Source organism: Zalophus californianus, chromosome 2 (assembly GCF_009762305.2).
Source record: "Zalophus californianus isolate mZalCal1 chromosome 2, mZalCal1.pri.v2, whole genome shotgun sequence".
NCBI classification, from domain to species: domain Eukaryota; kingdom Metazoa; phylum Chordata; class Mammalia; order Carnivora; family Otariidae; genus Zalophus; species Zalophus californianus.
The window spans coordinates 194738154-194761738 of NC_045596.1; the positions used below are offsets into that span (position 1 = coordinate 194738154).

General features: G+C 40.2%; 1 protein-coding gene across 1 annotated transcript in view; it reads left to right on the forward strand.

The window, feature by feature from the left end:
- Positions 1-506: 506 nt before the first annotated feature.
- The window catches only part of VEGFC (vascular endothelial growth factor C), a 102118-nt gene continuing 79039 nt past the window's right edge, over positions 507-23585 (forward strand). The window contains exon 1 of the mRNA XM_027597345.2: positions 507-1066. Coding sequence (XP_027453146.1) covers positions 920-1066 — 147 coding nt within the window. The 5' untranslated portion in view covers positions 507-919. The remainder of the gene's footprint in view (positions 1067-23585) is intronic.

The following is a 23585-nucleotide window of genomic DNA, read 5'->3' on the forward strand; positions in this document are numbered from 1 at the left end:
TGATGATGTTTTTCTCGGACCTTCTGGAACTCCGGGACAGTTTGCAAACCTCGAGCGGGGCGCGGAGGGCAGGAGCCCGGGAGCGGCCGAGGACAAAGGGTCGGCCGGCCCGCCCCAGTACGCCGACTTAGTCGCGCTCCCCTGCGCCCGGCGCGGCCAGCCTGCCCCAGCTGAACTTGCCCCTCGGGCCGCGCTCCCGGGAGGGGGAGGGAAGAGGGGTGGGGACGCGCGGGGCGCCGGGGCGGAGGCGCGGGCAGCAGGGAGCGGAGGAGCGCTTCCGAGGGAAAGTGAGAGGGGAGGGCGGCCGGGCTCGGCACGCTCCCTCCCTCGGCCGCTTTCTCTCACATAAGCGCAGGCAGAGGGCGCGTCAGCCATGCCCTGCCCCTGCGCCCGCCGCCGCCGCCGCTCGCCCCGCGCTCCGGAGCCGCCCGCGCCGCCGAGCTCCCCGGCCTGGCCGCGCGGCGCCCCGCCGCCCTCCTCCCGGCCGCCGCTCGCTGCCCCGGGGAAGGGGAGGGGAGGGAGGAGGGGGCCGCAGGCTCGGGGGGATCGGAGGGGCCGAGCAGCGCCGAAGGGGTCGGCTTTGCCCCCCTCTTGCCAGAAAGCGAAAACAGAAAGGCGAACCGAGGAGCCGTCCGCCCTCGCCCTCGCCCTCGCCTCACCTCGCGGGCCCCGAATGCGGGGAGCTCGGACGTCCGGTTTCCTGTGAGGCTTTTACCTGACCCCGCGCCCCTCCCCGGCACTGGCCAGGAGCGCGACGCGCAGCGTTGGGAGCGCCGAGCCGCGGACCGCTGCCGCCGCCTCCGGCCGCCCTCGGGGGTCGCCGGCGGCTCTCTGCGGAGGGAGCGCAGCGTCGCGGGGGCGCCACGCGCCCACCCCGCCCCCACCGCGGACCGGCCGCCGCGCTCCCGGTCCTTCCACCATGCACTTGCTGGGCTTCTTCTCTCTGGCGTGTTCCTTGCTCGCCGCTGCGCTGCTCCCGGGTCCGCGCGACGCGCCCGCCGCCGCCGCCGCCTTCGAATCGGGACTCGGCTTCTCCGACGCGGAGCCGGACGCGGACGAGGCCCAGGTAGGTGCGGGGCCGCGCGCTCCGGGGTCGCACTGGGGCGACTGCGGGGGCGCAGGGGCGTTCGGGATCCCGCGGACCCGGGGGCCGCGCAAAGTGCGTGTTGCTGTTTCACCTTCCGGACGTTGCGTCCAAAGTTAACCGAGCTGACTGCACGCTTCCTCGGAGAAAAGTTTTCTTCTTGGTTTTTGTTTGTGTGTTTGTTTTTGTTGTGTTTGTTTTTGCATAAAGTTGTTACTAAGTATGAAAGCAAGTCAGGAGAAAGCAAAATAGAAGCAGCCACAGAGGTGGCTGGTGATAGAGATCACAACCTGCTCGAGAGCAGTCCCCGCGGGTGTGCCCAGCGGGCTTGAGCCCTCGCGGGGCGCGCGGCTCAGGAGAGCCCGAGTTCGTCCCGGTCGGGAGTGCTCTATTCTTTCCCTGTCAGGTCAGTGGCAGTCCATCAGGGGCTAGGACGACCAGTCAGCCGAGGTTTATTTTCCCGCAGCGGTCCTCTTACTTGGAGCACTAGGCGATTTTAGGGAAAGTGTAAAAAGAATTTAGTCACCGGCTTGAGGGCTGAAGACTTCAGATTCACTTGGGGAAGTTGGCCAAAGTTGGGCTGCAACAGGATCTCATGTAGATCACAATCAGGCATGACTTTTCAACTTTATAAATTCCGCGTTTCTGAAATCTGGTAAAATACTGAAAAGTAAGGTGGATTGTTTTGTTTTGTTTATCAAATAACAGATGTTGTTTAACCCTTCGCCGGAAAATGTTGCCAAGGCACTTCTGAGGTATTCTGACTTTCGAAAAGGAGTTACTGTATTTGTGCCTGCTTCTGACTTGCTCTTCCAAATGTGTACCTAAAACGTTCAGATCTGACATAAGGATGGATAGTATGCTTAATAGAGTTTTGGAACTCCTGAAGAAGTTTTATATTGGACATACTATGGGACGCCTCTTTTCAAAGACTTGCAGTACCCCTGACTGGGTACAGAATGCAATGCTTTATTTCAACCTCTGGCCAGTGGTATGTGACTGTCAACTGGGAGGTGACTTAACATATGTTCAGTGTGTCGAAACTGAATTGCCTTCACAGTTATATTTTGAAACACGTTTTACCATTGAGAAGAATAATTTTTAAAAAAACCAAACTACCTTTAAATTTTAAATTTGGGGGACAAATTATTTAAAAAAAACAGAATTTGTAATTCAATATAGGGGTCAAGGGAAAAAAAACCTTGAGAGTAAAAAAATGTGTTAAATTGCAGAACAGAGTGTATTATGTGATTTGTAAGATAATTTTCAACACAAATACTTAATGTTGGTAGAACTATTATCATGAGAATGTCTTCCTGTGCTTAAATGCCACAAAAATGTAGCATTAGACCCATTAACACTTCCTGTAATTTGAATGCCTTGGATATCATGATATCTATTCACTTTCTGTCTCTGAGGAGTCAAATTATTAAAAGTTTGACTTAGTAAGGCAACACCCAGAGAGGTGGCTGGTGAAAGAGATCATGTAACCTGTTTGAGAGCAGGTTATTGCTTGTGGTAACTTCCTTGAGTTTATAGTAGGAACGTGTGAAGAAGGAAGTAAAAGGAGAAGTCTTTCCTGAGAAGCCAAAAGCCTGTATGAGAGTCACTCACTGCTGGGTCAGCTTTGAGTGAACGTGCCCATGTGTGCGCATGCATGTGTGTTATGGATGGGCTTGCAGTCAGAGGTTCAAGTTAATTTATTTTTCATCTTCAAAATCATCTTCGTTGGTGATGTAATCAAATCTTTCTTTTGCCGTGAAAATATTTATGTATCTTTATTTGCTTTTCATATTCAGCCATCTTTTATATCCTGTATGGTGAATATGAGTTGATATTCTGGATGTGATAGGGACTCTTTTTCACTTGATGAAACATCACTTTAGATCTCTGAGTTCCACAGCCCATAAGACAGTATATTATTTCTGCACTAAAGTGTTCCTCATTGGTTGAGTGAAGGCTTGACAGGGCAAGTGTCATTAATGCTTTCAGTGAAATTGCTATGTCCTTGCCATGAGATTCCCAAGAGACCTGGTCCAAAGACTCCATGTCTCTCCCTAGTGGCCTAAAGAAGTGACTCATGAGGAGGTAAAGCTTGGAGAGGAACTGATTATTAATTTCCTGTGAACTACAGAAGCCCCAAGAAGAGATTTCAGAAGGTAAATAAAAGACACTAAATATACAAAATCTTTGACAAATGCAGAGTTTTGGTAATTTACACTTAGGAAGTATTTCTGTGTTTAAAAAATACAAAACAGCTCACAAACTATAAACCGAGCTTAGCCATCCAGTCCTTCACCACACCCCCAAAGCCATACAGAAAACGGGAGGTAAAATCACAAATACAAACAAGATTTCCTTGTTCCTTGACTTACATTTGCATTTATTAGGTTCCTCTTTCTAATGACTCCTAGTTATATGACTTACTAAACGATCCTAAAATGTTTCCTGTTAGTGCAAGGAAGCCAACATCAGAAAAGTTAGGCAAACAAAGTACTGCCTATTCTATAATTAAAATTAAGTAGGCATGATGAGAAAAAGAGGAAATATTTAAAATTATCATCCAACTAAAAAACGTGCAAAACCTAGAAAGAGCACCAGATTGCTAAAATGCAATCATTTGCCCGCATGAGATTGCGTAGAGTTCACTCTGGTTGGAGTTGAGGAGTTTTGATTTTTAAAAGAAAAAATTGTTTATAATTTAAAAAGGGAGAATTATGTATAGTATACTTTTATTCCAAAAAGTGGGTTAGCAGGGAGTATAAATACCTAGATCCTTATATATTTTAGAGCAATGAATTCAAGGAGAGCACGTCTTACGTTGCACATGCCTATGTTAAAGATCAAAGTCAACAAAAGAAAGCTTAAAGATTTATAATCTTGTATCAATTAAGGGAATGATCTAGAAGATCAAATATTATTGAATGAGCAAGTATAACTTATTTTCTGCTTTACATAAATAACTTTAAATATATCTACTTTATAGCTTAAATGCAAAAAAGAGATTAGTCTTAACACTAATTGCTTTAATGAGAATAGCTATTTTAAACTAAAATAGTAAAAGCACATATGGTTTATGGTTACTATCACAAAAAACTTCCTAATAATGGCAACTAGTTTGCAACATGCCAGATTTTCTTTCTCCACTGTTTATAATTCTGCATACTTTTGTACTTGTTTTTATTTGTATTTCCTGATTCAGATTAATCAGTGATGATGTTTTTCAAAATACCATGTATGTGTTAACTGCATTAGAATTCCCTAGAGGTCTTTAATTTTATTCCCCTTACCTGAGACCAACCAAATCTCTGGATTTGGGTCTAGGAATATACATTTTTAGCTAACATCCTAAGTCATTCTCACGCACAATGACAGTTTTAGAGTAACTGATCTATGGTGTGTAACAATGACTAATTTCATTGGTTTTGGCCTCTTCATTATGTAACTGTTGAGTTTGCAGGGTAATCTGTTAGGCGTGGAGCATGTTAAAAGACATAAACCGTTTTTCCTCTCTTCAAGGAGCTTACAACTCAGATAGAAAAAATAAAGGCTTACGCACAAAAAATACTGTGAGGTATTAGGGGAATGGCACCAAAGCATTGTCTGTGTCCTGAAGTTTGCACAGGAGAGTCAGCCATGTGGCCTACTTGGTCTGAGTGTCTTGACATGAGGCAAAACTTGGGCTGTAACCTGGGTGAGAATTTCCAGCAGATGACTAGACTATATCAAGCACACGAATCCCTTTCATGCCGTGGATGGGGTGAGAAGGCAGGAAGGGAAGGGGTTATATAGAGTAACAGTGAAGAATCTTAACTATGAATAAGTTTTTGGAGATGGGTGGGGTTGCATTGCATATGATCTAAGCTACTTTAAGGTGGATTACGGAGGGTGATTCATGCTCTGAGCACCTGAAGGACACAGGTAATAAGAAAAGTATTGAAATCACTTCTGGGATTGATTAGAGGTCATAAAGACTTGCTGGGGGCATGATCTAGTGAAGAAGCAACAACAGTATTTTAGAAGGGAAGTGATGAAGAGAGCAGAGTTGGGGCAGTGGGAGGAGAAGCCAAAGCTGTCACAGAGGAAGAACCCATAGATTTGCTGACTAATTCATAAGAAAGATTAGGGAGTGGAAGAAATGAACCTTGGCATCGATATTTTAATCGTAGGACAATGTGGGTCCTACTTGCAGGATTAGGGCATTGCAGAGAAGAGCAGAGACTGTTTTACATGGATCATTGATGGATGATGACAGCGTTATTCCGTAAATCACTTAAGATTTTAGTAGTCTAAAAACTCTTTGGAGAAACAAAATAAGCTTTACAAATTTACATCCCATTAGAGGAAAATAACTGCCTAGGATCAACAGGACTTAAAATGTGTAATATCCTTAAAGTATTTGAGTATTTGACAAGTACTGTTACAATCCCAAAAGGAAAATTAACAGTCTGCATATCCTACTGCTCTGCATTGAAAATGGAGAGGTAAATTTTATTCCACTAAATTAGGCCATAAATGCAACTATAATAGGGAGTCATGGACTGGCAGCCTTCTCTGTGCTTCATGTTGCGGTACCCATGACATTTCTCTGATGTACTGCAAATGTCCATACTTTCTGGCAGCAATCTTTAGAAAGGAGGTTCAATAGTAGGGAAATATGAAATGTCTGTGAAAAGTGGAAACCTGTGAACTCTCTTGTGACTTCACCTCACTCTGCATCAATTTACATTGGAGGCCCAGAGTTTCAGTCCCTAAGAGCCCCTTACTGAGGAGGGCAAAGGATTACATAATGGAAGGATTGGACTCTTGTCCCCTTTTCCCAAGTATCTACTCTTTAATGGCAAGTCTACAGTTTTTATGATTACGAATTGCCATAGAGTATATGATGAAGTGTTTCGTAAGCCTCCTCTCTTGTAAGAGATTTCTGACCCAACTCTGAATGGTGCTGGGGATCTATGGTTTGAAACATAAAAGAGCTCAATTCATCCTTCATTTTGGTTTCTACTTCTTTGTATTCTTTCTTCTGAATTGTGGACACCTGATGGGCTGTCATTTGTTCAAGAATCAGTTATCATCAGGGCACCTGCATGGCTCAGTCCTTAAGCATCTACCTTCGGCTCAGGTCATGATCCCAGGGTCCTGGGATCGAGCCCCGAGTGGGGCTTCCTGCTCCGCGGGAAGCCTGCTTCTCCGTCTCCCTCTCCCCCTGCTTGTGTTCCCTCTCTCACCGTCTCTCTCTGTCACATAAATAAAATCTTTAAAAAAAACTACGAGTCAATTATCATCAAAATTGCTTTGTGCTGTCTCTCTGTCAAATAAATAAAATCTTTAAAAAAAAGAATCGATTATCATCAAAATTGCTTTGTAGGAAGCAGTTTCGGATATCAGTGGCACAGCTTTAGGGCCAGTGGGTCTCTATTCTTGTCTGTCTAAGTCTATCTGAGAAGGTGGAGGGTGGTAGATTGGGGAGATTTCTTTCTGGCCTTCCAGTTCTGGGGCTCTTGAGATGCAAGTCTTGGCCTCCTTATCAACATGGGATCAACCAGGAGTTCTGTCTCATAGCTCTTTCCAGGATGTTCTGGGACTCAGAGGCTGGTGGGAGAGGAAAGAAAGTCACCTGTGCTTCTGGCACTGGTGTCTTTGGCAGCTGTAGGGGCATTTACAGGTTCAGATCACTCCCTGGGGACTAGTCATACCTCTGTAGATGGAGTAGGCATTCCAATAATAATTAGGTCTCCTCTGCAATATCCTGAGCATCTCCATGTGCCGTGAAGAGAGCATGACAAGCTGAGAGCTTTACAAGTTAAGTTTGTTTTTCACTACATCTTTCTGAGATGGATGTTAATACATTTCATTAAAGATAATAAACCCAAGACTCAAATGACTTAGCCAGGAGCAAGGATAGAGCTTTTCTCTTTCGCTTCTCTCTTTAAAAAACTTTTGCAGCCCATATGTTAGAAAAGTGTGATAATCGGTTTGGGCCTTCTGGGTTTGTGAAAAACCCGTGACCATATGTATTCCTTTCTTTCTGCAAGTTGTAGCTGTGGGCGAGAAGGCAGAGGGAAGAGGTACTCAGCACGTAGGGCCTATCCAGTTTCATTTATTTAAGTCCCAATTCCCTACAATTGGACAACTCTGAAATAAACTTGTACTTTCTTCCAGGCCTTACCATGTGGTGCCCCCCTGATGAAAGGGTGGTCACAAATGGCCTAAATCCATAGTAGCCTTGCAAGAATGACTGCATAACAAGAACTCTAACCAGAATTCCTGACAATCACACAGTTTTTCCAAGTTGCACTAATAGAACTTAAGTGAAAGTTTACAGTCTCACCTATGCCAAGTGAGCTTTCAGGAATAATTGGATCTGGAAAGAATAAACTGGGGTTGGTAGAAGCGTTACAGTCCCTCTGATTTCCAGTCATACAATGTTTCATCTTGTACCAGTTACATTATTTCTGGTAGATGTGCATTCTGTAAATACTACCTAGTCCTGTGATTGTTGCAGGAGGCACATTTGTGAGTTCAGATCTGTATAAATTGTGAGTTAAGGTATCATTGATTTTTCACAATAGAAAAAGAGATATAGCAGAGAACTTTAAACAAGGGATGATAGTTCATTTCTCTTATAATGTAATTCTAAAATTTACAGTAAATATTATAGATTTGTATAATTGTTTCTTCTGAAATTTCCTCATGTAAATTATTCAGGTGGTGGATTTACTCTTTTTCAGAGTTTGTAGTTTAACTGTTAGAGAAAGAAGACACTATATTAAGACACTATATTATTGGACATCCATCATAGAGTCAACCAGTTGGATGCCTTGAAATACCTTTCACTGGTAGATTCTTACTGTTTCCTGGTACCGATCGTGTGCTAGTGGCTTTCGAGTGTGAGGAGGCATTGGTGCAGTTCTGAAATCCAAAAGCTCATTTTCATAAATTACTTGGGCTATAACCCTGATCTGATCTAATGAAAAGCTGTTTATAGTATTTATCCTCTAAACGTGAATATTTCTAAGTTTCATTAAAGAAATAGTAATGTATTTACTTAGGAGATCAGCCCTGTGAGGGGCTGGTTTTATATTGGCTACATTTAAAATGTTTATATAGGCACTGAGTTTCCTGAAGAATTCTGGGATCCGAAGTTAGCACAGTCCCCAGGGCAAGGGTATGGGATTGGGTTGTCACGTGGTTCTTTTCCAAAGGCTTCCCTCAGTGACCGCCTGGAGGGGAAACTGAGGGACTCTGGAAGGAGGTCATGGTGATGCTGCTCACACCGCTTACCTGTTAGTATCAGATTTATGGATTTCTTACTCCAAATTCTCCCACTTAAATCTACCTCAATTCAGGAGTATTTTAATGAATTCTCACTCGTGGCAGCTTCAACTCTAAGCAGGAAATGACATTGTGGTGAACGATGCCCAAAGAGTCGAGTGAGTGACTCCTGTCTATAACAAGCATGGGATCCTTTTTGAGGAACAAGAAGCTTACTCATTTAAAATACCACAAATGGGTTACACCGTAAATGCAGACAGTGTCAGAGCTGTTGTAAGCAAGTCTCCTGGTTTACCAGAAGTTGTTGGGTAAGCCCTGGTGGCTGCATGGACGAGCATGGAAAGGCTGGACTGGCGTTCGGTCAGCTGCAGAAAACAAGTTGATGCTGGTTACAGAAACAAAGGAGGGGGAATATTTTGGGTATTGAAGTGTGAGAACAAAGCACAGAGGCAGTAAGGTCAGTGCCGTCAAGAGGGGGCTTGGGGAGCTGAGCGAGGAGAATACGACTTGGGCTGAAGAGTCCAGAGCTATAAGGGAAACAGAGGGCAATCTTGTAGAAGGTGTAGGACCTAACTTTGGATCGTGGTTGAAAACAACAGGAGCCACTGAAGATTCTTGAGTGATAGGCTGGAAGTGGTGTCTTAAGGAGCTTAATTTAGGATTATTGTGCAGAAGTATCTAAAAAAGAGAGCTAGAAGCTGGCCACAAGCTTCCCCGAAGCCATTTTTAAGCTGCACCCTTCCTTGAAGTGTCTGTCGGTGACTGCTCTTCTCTTTCCATGGACCACCCATATATGGTATTTGAGCTCCACTATATGCCCCTGATTATTTCTGATGGATAGTGATGACCACTGCAGACTTATGTAAGCACCCATCACTGTGCTATCTGGAAGCATTTATAAAGCATATTAATAACAGACATTTTTCTTTTATGGCTCACATACCAAACAGAGCAAGCAGTGTAAACAGTGGTCATGCTTAGATACACACACACACACACACACACACACACACACACACACACACACTGCCCCTCCTTCCCCCTACCTCAATCACTCTTCAAACTGCCAGCCATGGCTTATGTATTCTTTCTTGGCTAGCTAAATATTTTTGGACAATACATTGAAAAAGAATATAAAAACAATCAGAGTATATGATCTTATTATATTCTGTATAGCCTATACACTAATTTGTAGTTCAACTAACAATTAAAGAGCAAGACAGTGAGAGTGAGAGGCACTGATAACCCTCCTTTTTCTTTTCTTTCTTTTTCTTTTTTTTTTTTTTTAAGAAGCCTCTATGCCCAGTGTGGGGCTTGAACTCAAGACCCTGAGATCAAGAGTCACACGCTCCACCAACTGAGCCAGCCAGGCACCCCCGCAATTCCTTATTTTTAAAATCTTCTTAAAAATATTCTTGCCAACAGTAAGACTAGAGGATGGGGGCAGAAATGAGCTATCAAATTCTGTAAATTTTTGTTAGATAGGTTTCATCGTCAGAAAAACATCACAGACATAAGTACTGTGGTCCTAGGCATATGAAGTCTGTGATAGTCTTCAGAGTGATTCTCCAGCACCTTCCACCTAATTTATTACATTTGTATTATAAGCTTATGAACAATTTTCCTGATTTCTAAAATATGGAAAGGGGAGGTAATATTGACATTTGATTTTGAGAAAGTTGGGGAAAATCCATGGTGTTAAATCACTCAGTGTATGGAGGCTAGGTGTTATAGATTGGCTTAGAATATGTTTCCACCTCTCCCATGCACCTGGGTTTATGTCTTTCCTTGAGTGTAACAGCTCTGGCCACAGACAACCAAGTCAAGGAACAGGGGATGATGGTCATCCCTGAAAGTGCCCTGTACTTAAGTCATTGGGCGAAAAGGATTTGGGTACACACAGGAGTTTTATAATGCCATGTAATTTCATCTGAACATCCTGAATAGTTCAAAGCTTAAATACTTTATTTTTTTAAAGATTTTATTTATTTATTTAAGAGAGAGAGAGGGAAAAAGCGAGCATGAGCCCTGGGTGGGGCAGAGGGAGAGGGAGAAGCAGACCCCCCGCCGAGCAGGGAGCCCAATGCCCCTGATGAAGGGCTCCATCCCAGGACCCCAGGATCATGAGCTGAGCTGAAGGCGGACACTTGATGGACTGAGCCACCCAGGCGCCCCAAAGCTTAAACACTTTAAAGTCTAAATCTCTATTAAAGAAACAGACTGATGATGCTGCTTCAGTGTGTAAACCTCTCAAGTCTTTATATTATTAATGTAATAAATTAGGTGGCCACTATGAAAATATACGTTCTACATTTACAGGGAAACCATTCCAGAAGATCTAAAATACTAAAAATACCATTTCGACTAATAAAATATAAATAAAATATAATGGTAGAATGTTATATGCAAGAGGTAAACTTGTGTAGATTTGTTTAGAAAAATGTAATTGCTCTGCTTCTTTGGGGTACTCTTCCAGAATGAGAACCAGCAAAGTGTGTCCTGTCTGTGTGGTCATTGAGATGAATCATGGAGTAGATACTTTACTTCTAGAGTAAGTCTGATTTACTTGAGTGCCCTCATTTGCTCATAGTAGTTGATTTTGTTTGCTGGTTCTATTTACTGGTTTGCCAGACCATCAGTAAACACAATGAATTTCTTGGTGCAGAAACTTGATGGTGATGGGGGCGGGCAGTGCTGGAGGTGTGTGAGCAGGCAAAGAAAAGGAAATTCAAAATGAGTGGTATACACAGCTCCTGGCTCTTCAAGAGCTGACAGTATATTATTTCTCCAATAACATCTTGAAAGTTCACTTCCTTAGGATTCAAATACAGATGTTAGTTGAAGTATTTTAAGAACTTTTGATCAGAAACCATATTTCTAAACTGAGAATGTACTCCTGACTCAATCTGGACCAAAAGATAATACTGACACTAGATTTTTAGCCTATTTATAAATGAATAAAGAATTAGATAATACATCATCTACGCAAGTCCATACCTATCCATGTAGATTATCTATACAAATCTATATGCGGATACTGCTATCATCTTTTTTTAAAGTGATTTTCCATATTTTTATTTCAGGACTGGAACTGTATGTCGTGATATAAAATGCAGCTTTACATTTAAGTGCCAATACATTTTCAGATTTAAATTTTAATGTATTTCCGCCACAGTCATTTTTATTCTTATACTATTTTTTTCTGTTAAAAGTGCCGTGCTTATATTTTGGGTTATAAACAAGATTAAAATAACATTGCATATTTAATATTCCTTTCTGTGTGGAGGAAACATTCATGAAATTAATAATACTTTTGCTTCCAACTTGAAGTACTTGAAACAGATGAAAAGTTTCTAAAAGGAAAGAGCACATTTGACATTGTGGTTGTTCTGGAAGCTTCTCACATACATGAGTGGGTGCCCCCACAGAGAAGGGCCACACTCCCGGGAACTGGCTGGGAGCCAGGGAGGCTGACTGCTTATCACCTCCCCAGCCAGCTAGTGCTCAACGGTTTAATGCCATTTTTTTCTGATGGCACAAATAATTATCTTACTAAAAGAGATGTGTTGATAAGAGCCCTATAACCTTTCCTCTGGAAAATAGTGCATTTTTTTCTCCTTGTTTTTCACTGTTGCATGGAGTCTTTTCTTCCAATGCCTCCCTCCCTCCCCTCAAAACAAATTGGGGATAAACTTGACAAATTAACTCAGACTGAAGACTTAAGGGAAATGGCCCCGGTTCTCTTTTAACCCAAGTGACCACACAGCTGCCATGAATCTTAGGATGGAATTCCTATAATCTGGAAAACGGATTGTTATGTCCTCTCACTCCGAGTTCCTTGGAAATAGCCGGTTAATATCAAATACCAGATGTGAGGTTCTTTTAAACCACCATGGTTTACTTTACTACAGTATCATTGCCTACATGGAATATTTTTAATTCTTTCTCTTTGTTTGCGTCTGTTGTGTGTATTTGGTTACTTTATCCTTCTTAAAGCCCTCTTCCAAGTTTATGTTTTGAAAAATGGAATACTTATTTAGATCCATGTTTGCTTATGGGTCATGACACTTAAGACTTCCCTAAAAAACAAACTAATCCTTTTGTCTCAGAGCCAAATTTAAATTTGGGGACAGTAGTGAATCATTGTTTGTTCTCTTTGAATCCTAGGGCTTTAAAAAAAAAAAAAATTGGTGGCCATCCATGCCGAATTAGAATTTTACTAAGGTCAGAATTACTCATCAGTCATGACCATCACGCTTAAAATTGAGTAATTTGAATCTCTTTAAATACACAGATTAAGCAAATAATGATGTCATAAATTGTACTGCAAATTATTTTTTTTCCTCCTAAACATTGGTAGCAGCAGAGCCTGCTCTTCGGGAGACCAATTCTGTTTTACTTTAGAAAAACACACCCTTATGTCATGGCCACGGGAGCATAGCATAATTATAGTACCATAATGTAGCATATGGAGACACCTACCTTAGTGAAGGAAAGATGAAAATGTTTAAAATTGGTGTTAACTTTTCCTGCTGTATTTATTTGACCATGCAAGCTCTTCTGTATTCTTAAACTGGGGGTGATGTTCGTGTAACTGCCTCAAGCTTCCTCTAGCAGAAAATATCTAAAATTTTGCCTTCATATGCCAAGTTTTTTTTTTAAACTTGATTTTAACTTTATTACACTTCTGTAAAGTGTCTGCCATATGGCAGAAAGGAGAACAAACATGAGTTTAATAGATACGTCTGTGAAGTGCCAGTTGCCATTCGTCTGAATTTTCAGAGTTCCAGTTAAATATTTATGTTTAAAACCTTTCAAATTTTCACAAAATGTCACCAACCTATCATAAACATGGATTTCAATACCTGTTACCATGGGTGTCATTTAGACCCACTGGTAGGTGACTCTCTGAAGTTGCATGATTTCATGAGCAGTACACCGAACATTGCTTTCCATACTTAAGTGGAGTCTTTTCCAGGACAGTTTCTAGTTTTCTAAGCCTAAGCTTAAACTATTACCACTTTAGTTAATTAAATCCATTTTTTTTTTTCTGTCTGGGTGCTTCGCTTTCCCCCTGACATGAGTTGGTCTGTCCTATGTGCAGTAGGAAAAATGTACAGTAATTCCAGGATCATGGTCTCCCTTAAAGGTTTCTGCGACTGCTGATTAAAAGATTAATATTTTAAAAAAATAAATAAAAAAATAAAAGATTAATATTTCACTCCAATGCAAAGTATCCCACTTGATAATGTGCCCTTGGGTGCCCATAGACATGGTAACATTCTTTTATAAACCAAAATTTCAGACACATGATACATACTATTCTTGATAAGTTACACGATCTTTTCTTTTCCTTTATTCCATCTTTCTACTCTAGTATAATATTTTGCAGTTAAATATTTTTAAACACACTTTAAACAACTTTTGCTCATTATAAAATAACTATGTCTGCCACTGCCCAGAGTTATTCATTGTTTATACCACCTTGTACTACAGTATATAAATGGCATTCTCTGAAGAATGTTAACATTTTTAGTGAGGGCAAATTTTCTTAGAGTAAATTTAAATTTGAACTTTAGTGTTTTGGAAAACCAGGTTCCAGGCTCTGTTGTCTATGCACCTCAACACATCTTCCCACTATTTTGATGCATAAATGATGCTTTTACATCACAGTTGCTTCAATTTTAATGTAACATTAGCTGGTTTGTGGCTTGGAAAACAGTATATATACTGCATCTATCAATACGAAATATAAACAGTAAGTAGATGGTATGTGCATTTAGAGTGAAGAACCGAATTTTTTCCAGACTTTCAGTGCTTTTTTGTGTGTGTGGCAACATGTATAAATTTATAATAATTTTGTTATACTGATTTGTGCTATTGCTGCAATTTGAAATCAGAAAATTTTCAAGGATGTATCTAGAGTTTATAAGGACAGCAAGAATATTTGAAAATGAGACTCAGGAAACTGAGAAGGTAAGTTTCTACACATGTGGAACAGAGGGTGTTTTGGATCAGACCAGATGTTTTGCAGCAGGGAGTTGGAGCATGGTTAAAGTACATCTGGGTCATGTTTAGTTATCAAAACTTGATTTCAGTGAGGCTGGTAATTAAAGAGGAGTATAGTTTACGTTAGCTTTTATAATGCTTTAGTTCAGCAAAATAACTTGCTCTTAGGCAGGGCCAGGTGATTAATTAAGTAGTTCCTACTTGAATCAACCTCTGATTATAATAGATGTCATAGCACTAAATACTGGCTTAATGATTGTTCGAGAAAAAAAATACTCGTTTTCTTTGATTTAGAGCATCTTAAGGAAGAGTTTTCCCTCTGGTAGCATTCTTTTCTAGAAGAGGGTCCTGTTCACTTGCTTTGTGTGTGTGTGTGTGTGTGTGTGTGTGTGTGTGTGTGTGTGTGTGTGTGTGTGTGTGTGTAGGTATATGGCATTTTCTTTGTCACTCCCAATTATAATTGTAAGCAAATATCAATAGAAATTCTTTGTAACCCATCATGGTTTAGTCATCCAACTCACCAGCAAATATGTCTATTGTGAGAAAACTGGATCATTAGTGTGTGAAGTCATACTGTTCTCTGCTCCCCACTCATTTTTTTCTTATTTATATACTATACAGGTTAAAGTTCAATATTTTGGTGATTATAATTGTGGGCAGAATAAAAATGTATGTCATTTTGAACTATACACTGAAAAGACATCAAGTTTTTGGATTTGAAGAATTATTTCGAATATGATTATAACTTCAAGCAGAGTTAACTCAAAGAACATTTCTAGGTACATTCTGCCTATAAATGGATACTTTATCTATACCAATGGTAACTGCTAGATCCGTATCTGTCTCTTTATAAAATTAATTGGTTCACCAAGTAGTTATTGCCTTCCGTGTGTCAGTATTTAAGGTATTAAGTAAAAGCTGAGGAAAACAATTCTATAAAATTCTAAGATGGAAGCTTTTAGATGCCTAAAGGTGTACATAATAGTGACTCATTTTTTTATGGGACAGTTTTCATGTACTCCGTTAAGATTTATAAGCTTATTTCCTAGTTTTCTTTGCAGCTAGCATGGCCATAGGATAGTTCGGCCAATGAAGTATAAGACAGACTCTAATAAAGATTTATGGGAAAACTTTTACTTTTCTGATGAGACACTGCTTTTCTTCCTGTTTTGTTTTCTTCCCTGGAAATAGGAAAACATCGCTTATATTTAAAAATTCCTTTATGCTTATCAAAAGAACACTTTTAGATGTCTGCGGACTAAAATTTTTATAATTATTAATGTAAGCATGTGGCCATGGAGTGACTTTCTGAATTTGTACGATGTCTTCCATCTGTTGCCCCTTGTGTTAAAATAATTTGTATCTTTATAATCCAACATTTTTTGCACGGTCTGATGGGTTCTCTTAAAATGTTATTTATGTTCATATTTTGTAAATACTTTAAAGAACCACATTTCAAATAAATAAAAATTCTGTCTATGGAGAAGTACTATACGCCTTGCCCCTTCTCACTGTTACAAGTGTTAATAGCTTGGGAGTGACTCCTGACCAACTCGAAGTGTTTAGAAGAGAGAGAGAAAATTCTCCTGGGATTTAGAGAGAGTTGGATGAGAAGTCTCAGAAGTGACAGGGAAAAAATGTGCAAGCAAGGAAATATTTTCATATCTTCATTCGGGTTAATGAATAATTGAACACCTGGACTGTGCAAAAATTGGGTTTCATTCCAGGCCCTTACAAGCCTGAATTTGTCATCATTGCATCAAGATGGGAAATTAGGAAAACATGCTAATTTAAATTTAAAGCAGCTGGAAATAAAATACATGGCATAGAGGCCCATCTTCTCATCCGTCAACAAGTGCTTACAGATACCACGTGGATGGTTTTAATTGCAATTATAAAACTCAGTGGAATGTTTCGAGGTGATTGCAAGAATGTGATTGGCCAGTGTACAGGGTACTCATTCTTAAGAAAAGCTCTGTCCAACACAAATTTTAAATGTATACAATCCCTTCTAGATGGAAGAAGAGTTTCAGCTTAACATTTGGGGAAAAATACCATCAAATAGTAAGAGATATAGAACCTTAGTTCACTTTTTCTAATAATAGTTTATTTTTTTTTTATTTTATTATGTTATGTTAGTCACCATACAGTACATCATTAGTTTTTGATGTAGTGTTCCATTTTTCATTGTTTTGGTATAACACCCAGTGCTCCGTGCAGAACGTGCCCTCTTTAATACCCATCACCAGGCTAACCCATCCCCCCACCCCCCTCCCCTCTAGAACCCTCAGTTTGTTTCTCAGAGTCCATAGTCTCTCATGGTTCATCTCCCCCTCCGATTTCCGCGCCCTTCATTTTACCCTTTCTACTATCTTCTTTTTTTTTTTTTTTAACATAAAATGTATTATTTGTTTCAGAGGTACAGGTCTGTGATTCAACAGTCTTACACAATTCACAGTGCTCACCATGGCACATACCCTCCCCAATGTCCATCACCCAGCCACCCCATCCCTCCCACCCCCCACCACTCCAGCAACCCTCAGTTTGTTTCCTGAGATTAAGAGTCTCTTATGGTTGTTCTCCCTCTCTGGTTGTTTCATTTTTCCCTCCCTTCCCCTATGGTCCTTTGTCTTGTTTCTTGAATTCCTCATATCAGTGAGATCATATGATACATGTCTTTCTCTGATTGACTTATTTTGCTTAGCATACCCTCTAGTTCCATCCACGTCTTGCAAATGTCAAGATTTGGGGGTTTTATGCTGGCTGCATAATATTCCAGTGTGTGTGTGTGTGTGTGTGTGTGTGTGTGTGTGTGTGTGTGTGTGTACATATATACATACACAGATGAATGGATAAAGAAGATGTAGTATATATAATAATAGTTTATTTATAAACACAATACAGTTCTCTTTCAGTTAGGGTTTTTTTCCTTAACTATAAAATTGTGGAGCTGGAGCCCATAGGCCAACCTGTAGTAATCTGCAATGATTGAAGATTTTATACCTGACAAGCCTTCTCCCTGAAGGTTACTTGCTTCCCCTTGGAGCTGTGGGTTTATTATCCTCTACTCCAGGGTGGCTAAATGTCTTAAATTCACTTCTGCCATGTTATTTGCCATCTGGGGGATTGTTAGGCAGTGAGTTAGCCATATTTGTACAGTGGACTCCCTATCTATGCTCAAGGCACTTTGACCGTATCTGGTCATTAAAATCTGATTGATAGTGGTTCTACTCTGAGGCTAAACCAGTTGATTTCTAAGATATTCTTACCTGACAATCTAGAGAATACAAGTCAGGACGTGTCATTTGCAAGAAGCAACATTAAATAAAGCATATGTTCTAATGTATTCCTTCAAGACTTTAATCTGGACCATGAAGTGTATTTTTACTTACTGAGTTTCTAGTGGGATATTATTTTAATTTCTAGAATTGGTCATATTTTCCCATTTCTTAATTCTTTGATATTTAAATTTTCAGTTTCATATTCTTCCATTTTACATGGTATAGCCATTTTATGTCAGGATAATTTTTTTTGGCCACAAGAATAAATGTTTGACACACCCCACACATGTAGACTACTAGTATAACCAGATACAGTTACTGAGTCACAAGCAAAAGTGATTCTTTGATTTCGGTTCCTGAAGTTATTAACTACATATTACTTTCTGGCGTATTTAAAACCTAACACATATAAAGTTAATTTTCACAATGATTAGTGAATTTAATAATTGAAAATATCAACCAGAATGCATATTTAACATGCAGCTTCATCCTATTAAATTCATTAGATTAATTATATATTAAGTAGTCCTATGCCATAAATTATTCAAGAATTGCAACTATTTGCATGTCATAAGTCAACTGTACATTATATAGTACTGATTTTGTTCCTGTTTCCTTTTTTCCTAGCAGTGTGATGGGAACAAGTGAACTCCACAAGCAGAGTGTCCAATATTGTCAGTTATCCCATATTGTAAAGAAATGAGTTTGTCTTCATAAGTGAATTTTCTGGATGCCTGCAAAATAGCACTCTTAAGTACAAAACCTCATATTTTTATTGTGTTGATCAAAGCAGGTTAAACATAACCTCATTTTAATCATTTGGCTAAGAAGTAAGAATCACAGCTACTTCCCATTGTTCTTCCTACCACCATTACTTACCATTTCTATTTGCAGTGGCCTTTGCACTTTTTTAAAAATTTGCTTTTATATTTGTCTTTTTTGTTTCCTTCTAAATGCTTCTGCACTTCTGTTCTTTGATGCTAAGGAGATATTTTTTTGTTTTTCAGTTTGTACGTTCTTTTTTTTATTGCTATGGCCACACCGTAAAAGAATTTTATTTCTGCCTCTAGTGATCTCACCAGCTACTTTAAGAGTATCCGTTAAAGTGGGATTTGACTGTATGTAACAAACATCTAGCTGCAGTGACTTAAGCAAATTGGAGTTTATTTTTCTCCCCAATGGGCAGTTAAGGACTGGTGCAGTGTGGAGCTCCATTATGCTATCAAAGAGTCCGACTCCTCTGTTTTTCTCCACTCATGGCTGCAACCAAGCTGTTTCCTCTCCAGCACCATGTCTGATGTCCAGGAAGGAAGAATAAGGAGACAGGAAGTGGGTGCCTTAACAGAAGAGCAGTAGCTTTGTCAGAAATCCCTAGTACATTTGCACTTACACTTATTAGAATTCTTTTGGCCGTGACTAGCTGCAGGAGAGGCTGAGAAATAAAGCACATGCAACTTCAAACTATATTGGAACTCTCTTTCAAAGGAAGAAAAGTATGGATTTTGAGTAGCAGTGTTTGTAACACTATGTCAATATGATTTTTAGATTTTTTTTTCTCAAAAATTTCTCACTTCTTTTCCCCAAAATTTTCTCTTTTTTCCCTCATGCCTGCAATGTTGCTGTGTCCCTTATATACTTACCTGAAAGATTAATGTTATTGAAGTACTGATTTTTAAGTAATATGAATGTATCCCATAAGACCTTTTGACTCTTCAAAAGGTTTAAAAATCTAGTTTGGAGGGGAAAAGTGCTTATATGAAACATTTATAGAACGTGAGAACTTAAACTTGCGAATTGTATTGTGTCAAAAGTAAGTGCAGTAGTAGAGAAGGGAAAAAGTTAGAGAAGCTAATGTTCTTGAAAGATACTCAAGTAGTGTAGATTTCAGTATAAGACACATAATACCACATTAAGTAAACAGAGCCTTTTTTATCTAAAATTTTCTGTACTATATTGATGGTGATCTTCCTTTTACTCTACATTTCCTGTGAGGTTGGACACAGAAAAATATCAAATTTTACGTGACTTCTTTCTAATAATGGATTCATCTCCATTGCTTAATGCATAAATTCACTGTGCTCATTCTTTCCCCTCCATCAAGCTGTACTTTTTGTGAGACCAGTTTGGTATTGATGGAGATTTCCACCCTTCCTTTCCCTCACACGGATCTGTTTGAAGAGTGGAGAACCGCTATTGTCAGATGACAGGCTACTCTGATAAGAGAGAATACCATAATCCCGACTTGACTGTGTTGATTTCCAGATCGCACACCATGAGATAAAACTAACCCTTTGATGGAGATGGATGACTCAGATCGCTTCACACCACCAGTAACGCACATGGCACAGCCCCAGCTGCGGCATTGTCCTCACGGAGGAAAAGCAGCCTCCCCTCCTCCCAGATGGAGTGTGCATCACTACCAGATATGAGCATCTTCCCCTGTGTTCTGCAGTGCTGCTGTGTGGGTGGCAGAGGGGCAGTGAGAACGTGCTCATCATATGGAAGAAACAAGATTATGTTATAGGCCTTCATGTGCACCGCCTTCAGTGGAATTCCCACAGCTTTTAGTTGAACTCTACATCCTAATTACTTTAAACCAACTCAAGAGAATGTCTGTTGCTAAAGTAGGAGCCCAGTGATTTTTCAGGGGCAGTGGTCCAGAGGACACTATAATAGGCATAGATCAGGGGCGCCTGCGTGGCTCAGTCGTTAAGCGTCTGCCTTCCACTCGGGTCATGGTCCCAGGGTCCTGGGATCGAGTCCCGCATCGGGCTCCCTGCCCAGCGGGAAGCCTGCTTCTCCCTCTGCCACTCCCCCTGCTTGTGTTCCCTCTCTCGCTGTGTCTCTCTCTGCCAAATAAATAAAATCTTTTAAAAAAATAGGAATAGATCATTTCAAAGCTGAAATTAGATACGTTCTTATTCTCTGTTTGGAAAGTCTGCATTGGAACTTTATGCCTTTCTGCTTTCTCAGGGAACTACCCTATTCAGGTCACTGGAAATAACATGTCAGGTTTGAAGAGAGACTTCTTATGTAGCCAAACAAACCTGCTAAATATATTTAGAAGATCATTCTAGTGACTAATATATTAAACCTTTTCCACAATAATAATGTTGGTAATATTAGGATTTACCCTTTTTCATTGGAAATGACTTGTCACGTTTGGAAAGAGACCTTAGGGGTAGCTGAATATAGTTGGTGAATGGGTTTAGAGAAGATGTTTACTAACAAAGTTTTAAAAAGCCTGTTAGTTTTAAGCAATGATACTGATTAAAGTCTTTAGGTAGCTGGGTTTTTTTAATTTAACTTTTCTAAATATTTTCAGCGTGATGGGAAAAGAGGAATAAAATCAGTTATAACTGGAAATTTGAATGTTAAAGCTAGTTAAATTTTGTTTTTCAGAATTACTGTTTTCAAGACCATGTATAATTATCAGGTGGTATTTTTTTAAGTTGCCTGAAAACGTCTTTCTAATTAAGTAGATGTTTCTTCCCAAGCCTTGTAGGAATGTTTTATGGTGTTTTTTTTTTTTTTTTTTTTTTTTTTTAGCATAGGTTACCAGGAAATAGTATTTTGGGGAAGTACAACGACCCAGATTTGATTCTCAGATAATTCAAGTGTGCCTTCTGTAATCATTTTATTTTATTTTATTGTCAGAGAGCAGAGGGTATTTTAACAGCTTGGACTTTGGGATCAGAACTGAATTTGAATTTAACACTGCACTTTAGTTAGCTGTATGATCTTAACACCTCTGAGTCCGATTCTCCACTATAAATTGGAGGAAATAGTGTATACCTTACAGCATTGGAAGAGAGCCCATTTAAGCACTGCCTCACGTTAACTACTGATAAAACACTGGTTCCCTCTCCAGGGCCTGTCAAAATCTTTCCCTCCATCGCTGGATTCATACTCTTGTCTTCAGAGTCCTTAATTAAGGTTTTGTGATCAGAGGCCCACAAATAGAATGAAGTTCATCTAAACATCTATTTATTAATGTAATATCTACTGGCTAAATACATAGTAATTAAATATAAATAATACATTGCTGTTTTTAAGATTGCAATGACCTCCATGTTGCTAAAGCCAACGCACAATTATTAGAACTTTTTGTTCTGTGTTCTTTTCTGTGATGGTCAGTCAGATATGGCCACAGGACTCACAAGAGAAACACAATAAAACAAAATCTGTTATACTCACGGGAAGGGGTCATCGCATGCCATGCATGGCCACAGAGGAAGACTTTGGTGAGGAAGCAGAAAGCAGGAGTGAGGGGAAAGCGGAGACTAAGACCCTTCGTTGGAATTTCCAAAGGAAAACCATGGCGGGGGAGGGGGGCAGGTGAGAACTGGCTGGTCTTAAAAAATATCATTGGGCTCTAAACTGCAGGGTTAGTCCCTGGCTGCCTGGTAACTGGCCTTGGAATGATGAAGGCAAAGGAGTAGTGCCTCAAGGGGTGTAAGCGCCAGATAGAGGAGATATGGGTCTGGACTTGTGAGTGTACCTATCAAAAAAGCATGCTCCTCACTGTGCTCTTTCAACCTCTAAGAAATCGCCAGCTGGGAGGGAAGCGCCCTTCCCGCCAGCCAGTGCGCAAGTGCAGAGGAGAGTTAGAACCTGAACTGCTGGCCATTCTTCTAACTGAATTTTTTCTTTATCTTCCAGAATTTTTGATATTGAAGTGCCCACGGCTCCACCTCCTGCCCTGTGTTCTGTTATCTCCTCACTCTCTCGGTGAGGTGGTCCATTCCCATTGTTCCAAATATCCCTCGATTTATGTCTTTAGTCCAGATCCTTCTTTTCAACGTTAGAACATAACCAACTCTCTTTTCAACTCCCGATTTGACATTTCCACTCAGATGAGTGAGAGACATTTCAAATTTAACATATTCAGACTGAACTTCTGCTCTCCTTCAGCCCCATCAGATTGCTCTATCCAAAGCTTTCCCAAACTCAATCAAAGTCAGCAAAGTGCTTTAAGTTGGACAAGTCAAAATCCAGGGAGTCATCCCTGACTTACTTCTTTCCCAAATATATTTGGGAATGGAGTCTGCTTGGCTAAGCCTTCAAAATATATCCAGAATCTAACAACCACATCTGTTCCCGGTCCTGATCTGAGCCACAGCTGATCTCACAGGGATTACGGTAGTGATCTGTTCACTGGTCTCTCTGGTCCTTCCCTTAACCCCTCGTGGAGTGTTCTCAACAGAGCAGAAAAAATAATCCTTTTAGAAAGCAGGTCACACCACAACCCTATTGAAGGCCCTAGAGTTGCTCCCTGTTTTGCATGGAGGAGAAACCAAAATCTCTACAAAGGAATAGCAATGAGGATTCTGGAAATGTTCTAATCTAAAAGAATTTAATGACTGGTCTATTTTAAGGAGGTGTGGGTATTCATGAAATACCCAGGGACTTAGCAACAGTGGGAAGTCCTAACCACCTCAGTCCTGCAGGAGCAGGGTGAGGGAATGGTGTTATTAGTCCTGGAAATTGCTAGCACCCTGACAGAGGGGCTGCCCAGCAGGATCCAGAGTGTGGAATGGGCACACGTTCATAAATGAGAATAAATGTCCCGACCCATTTTTTGTTCATATCCTGGTCGAATACTTGATATTGTCAGCCTTTTCCATTTTAGCCATTCTGGTCGTTTTGTAATAGTATTTCATTGTGGTTTTATTTTGCCTTTCCATGGTGACTATAATGAAGTTGGACACATTTTTATAAGTTTTTTGCCCATTTGGATAACCTCTTTGTAAAATGCCTGCTCAAAAATTTTGCTCGTTTTTCTTTTTGGCTGTATATCTTTTTTTTTTTTAATTGATTTTTAGAATCCCTTTACATGATTTGGACACCAGACTTTTATAAGATATATATTGCAAGTATTTCCTTCCACCTATTACTGGCCTTTTTTCTTTTATTTAATGGCTATGGTTTCTAAA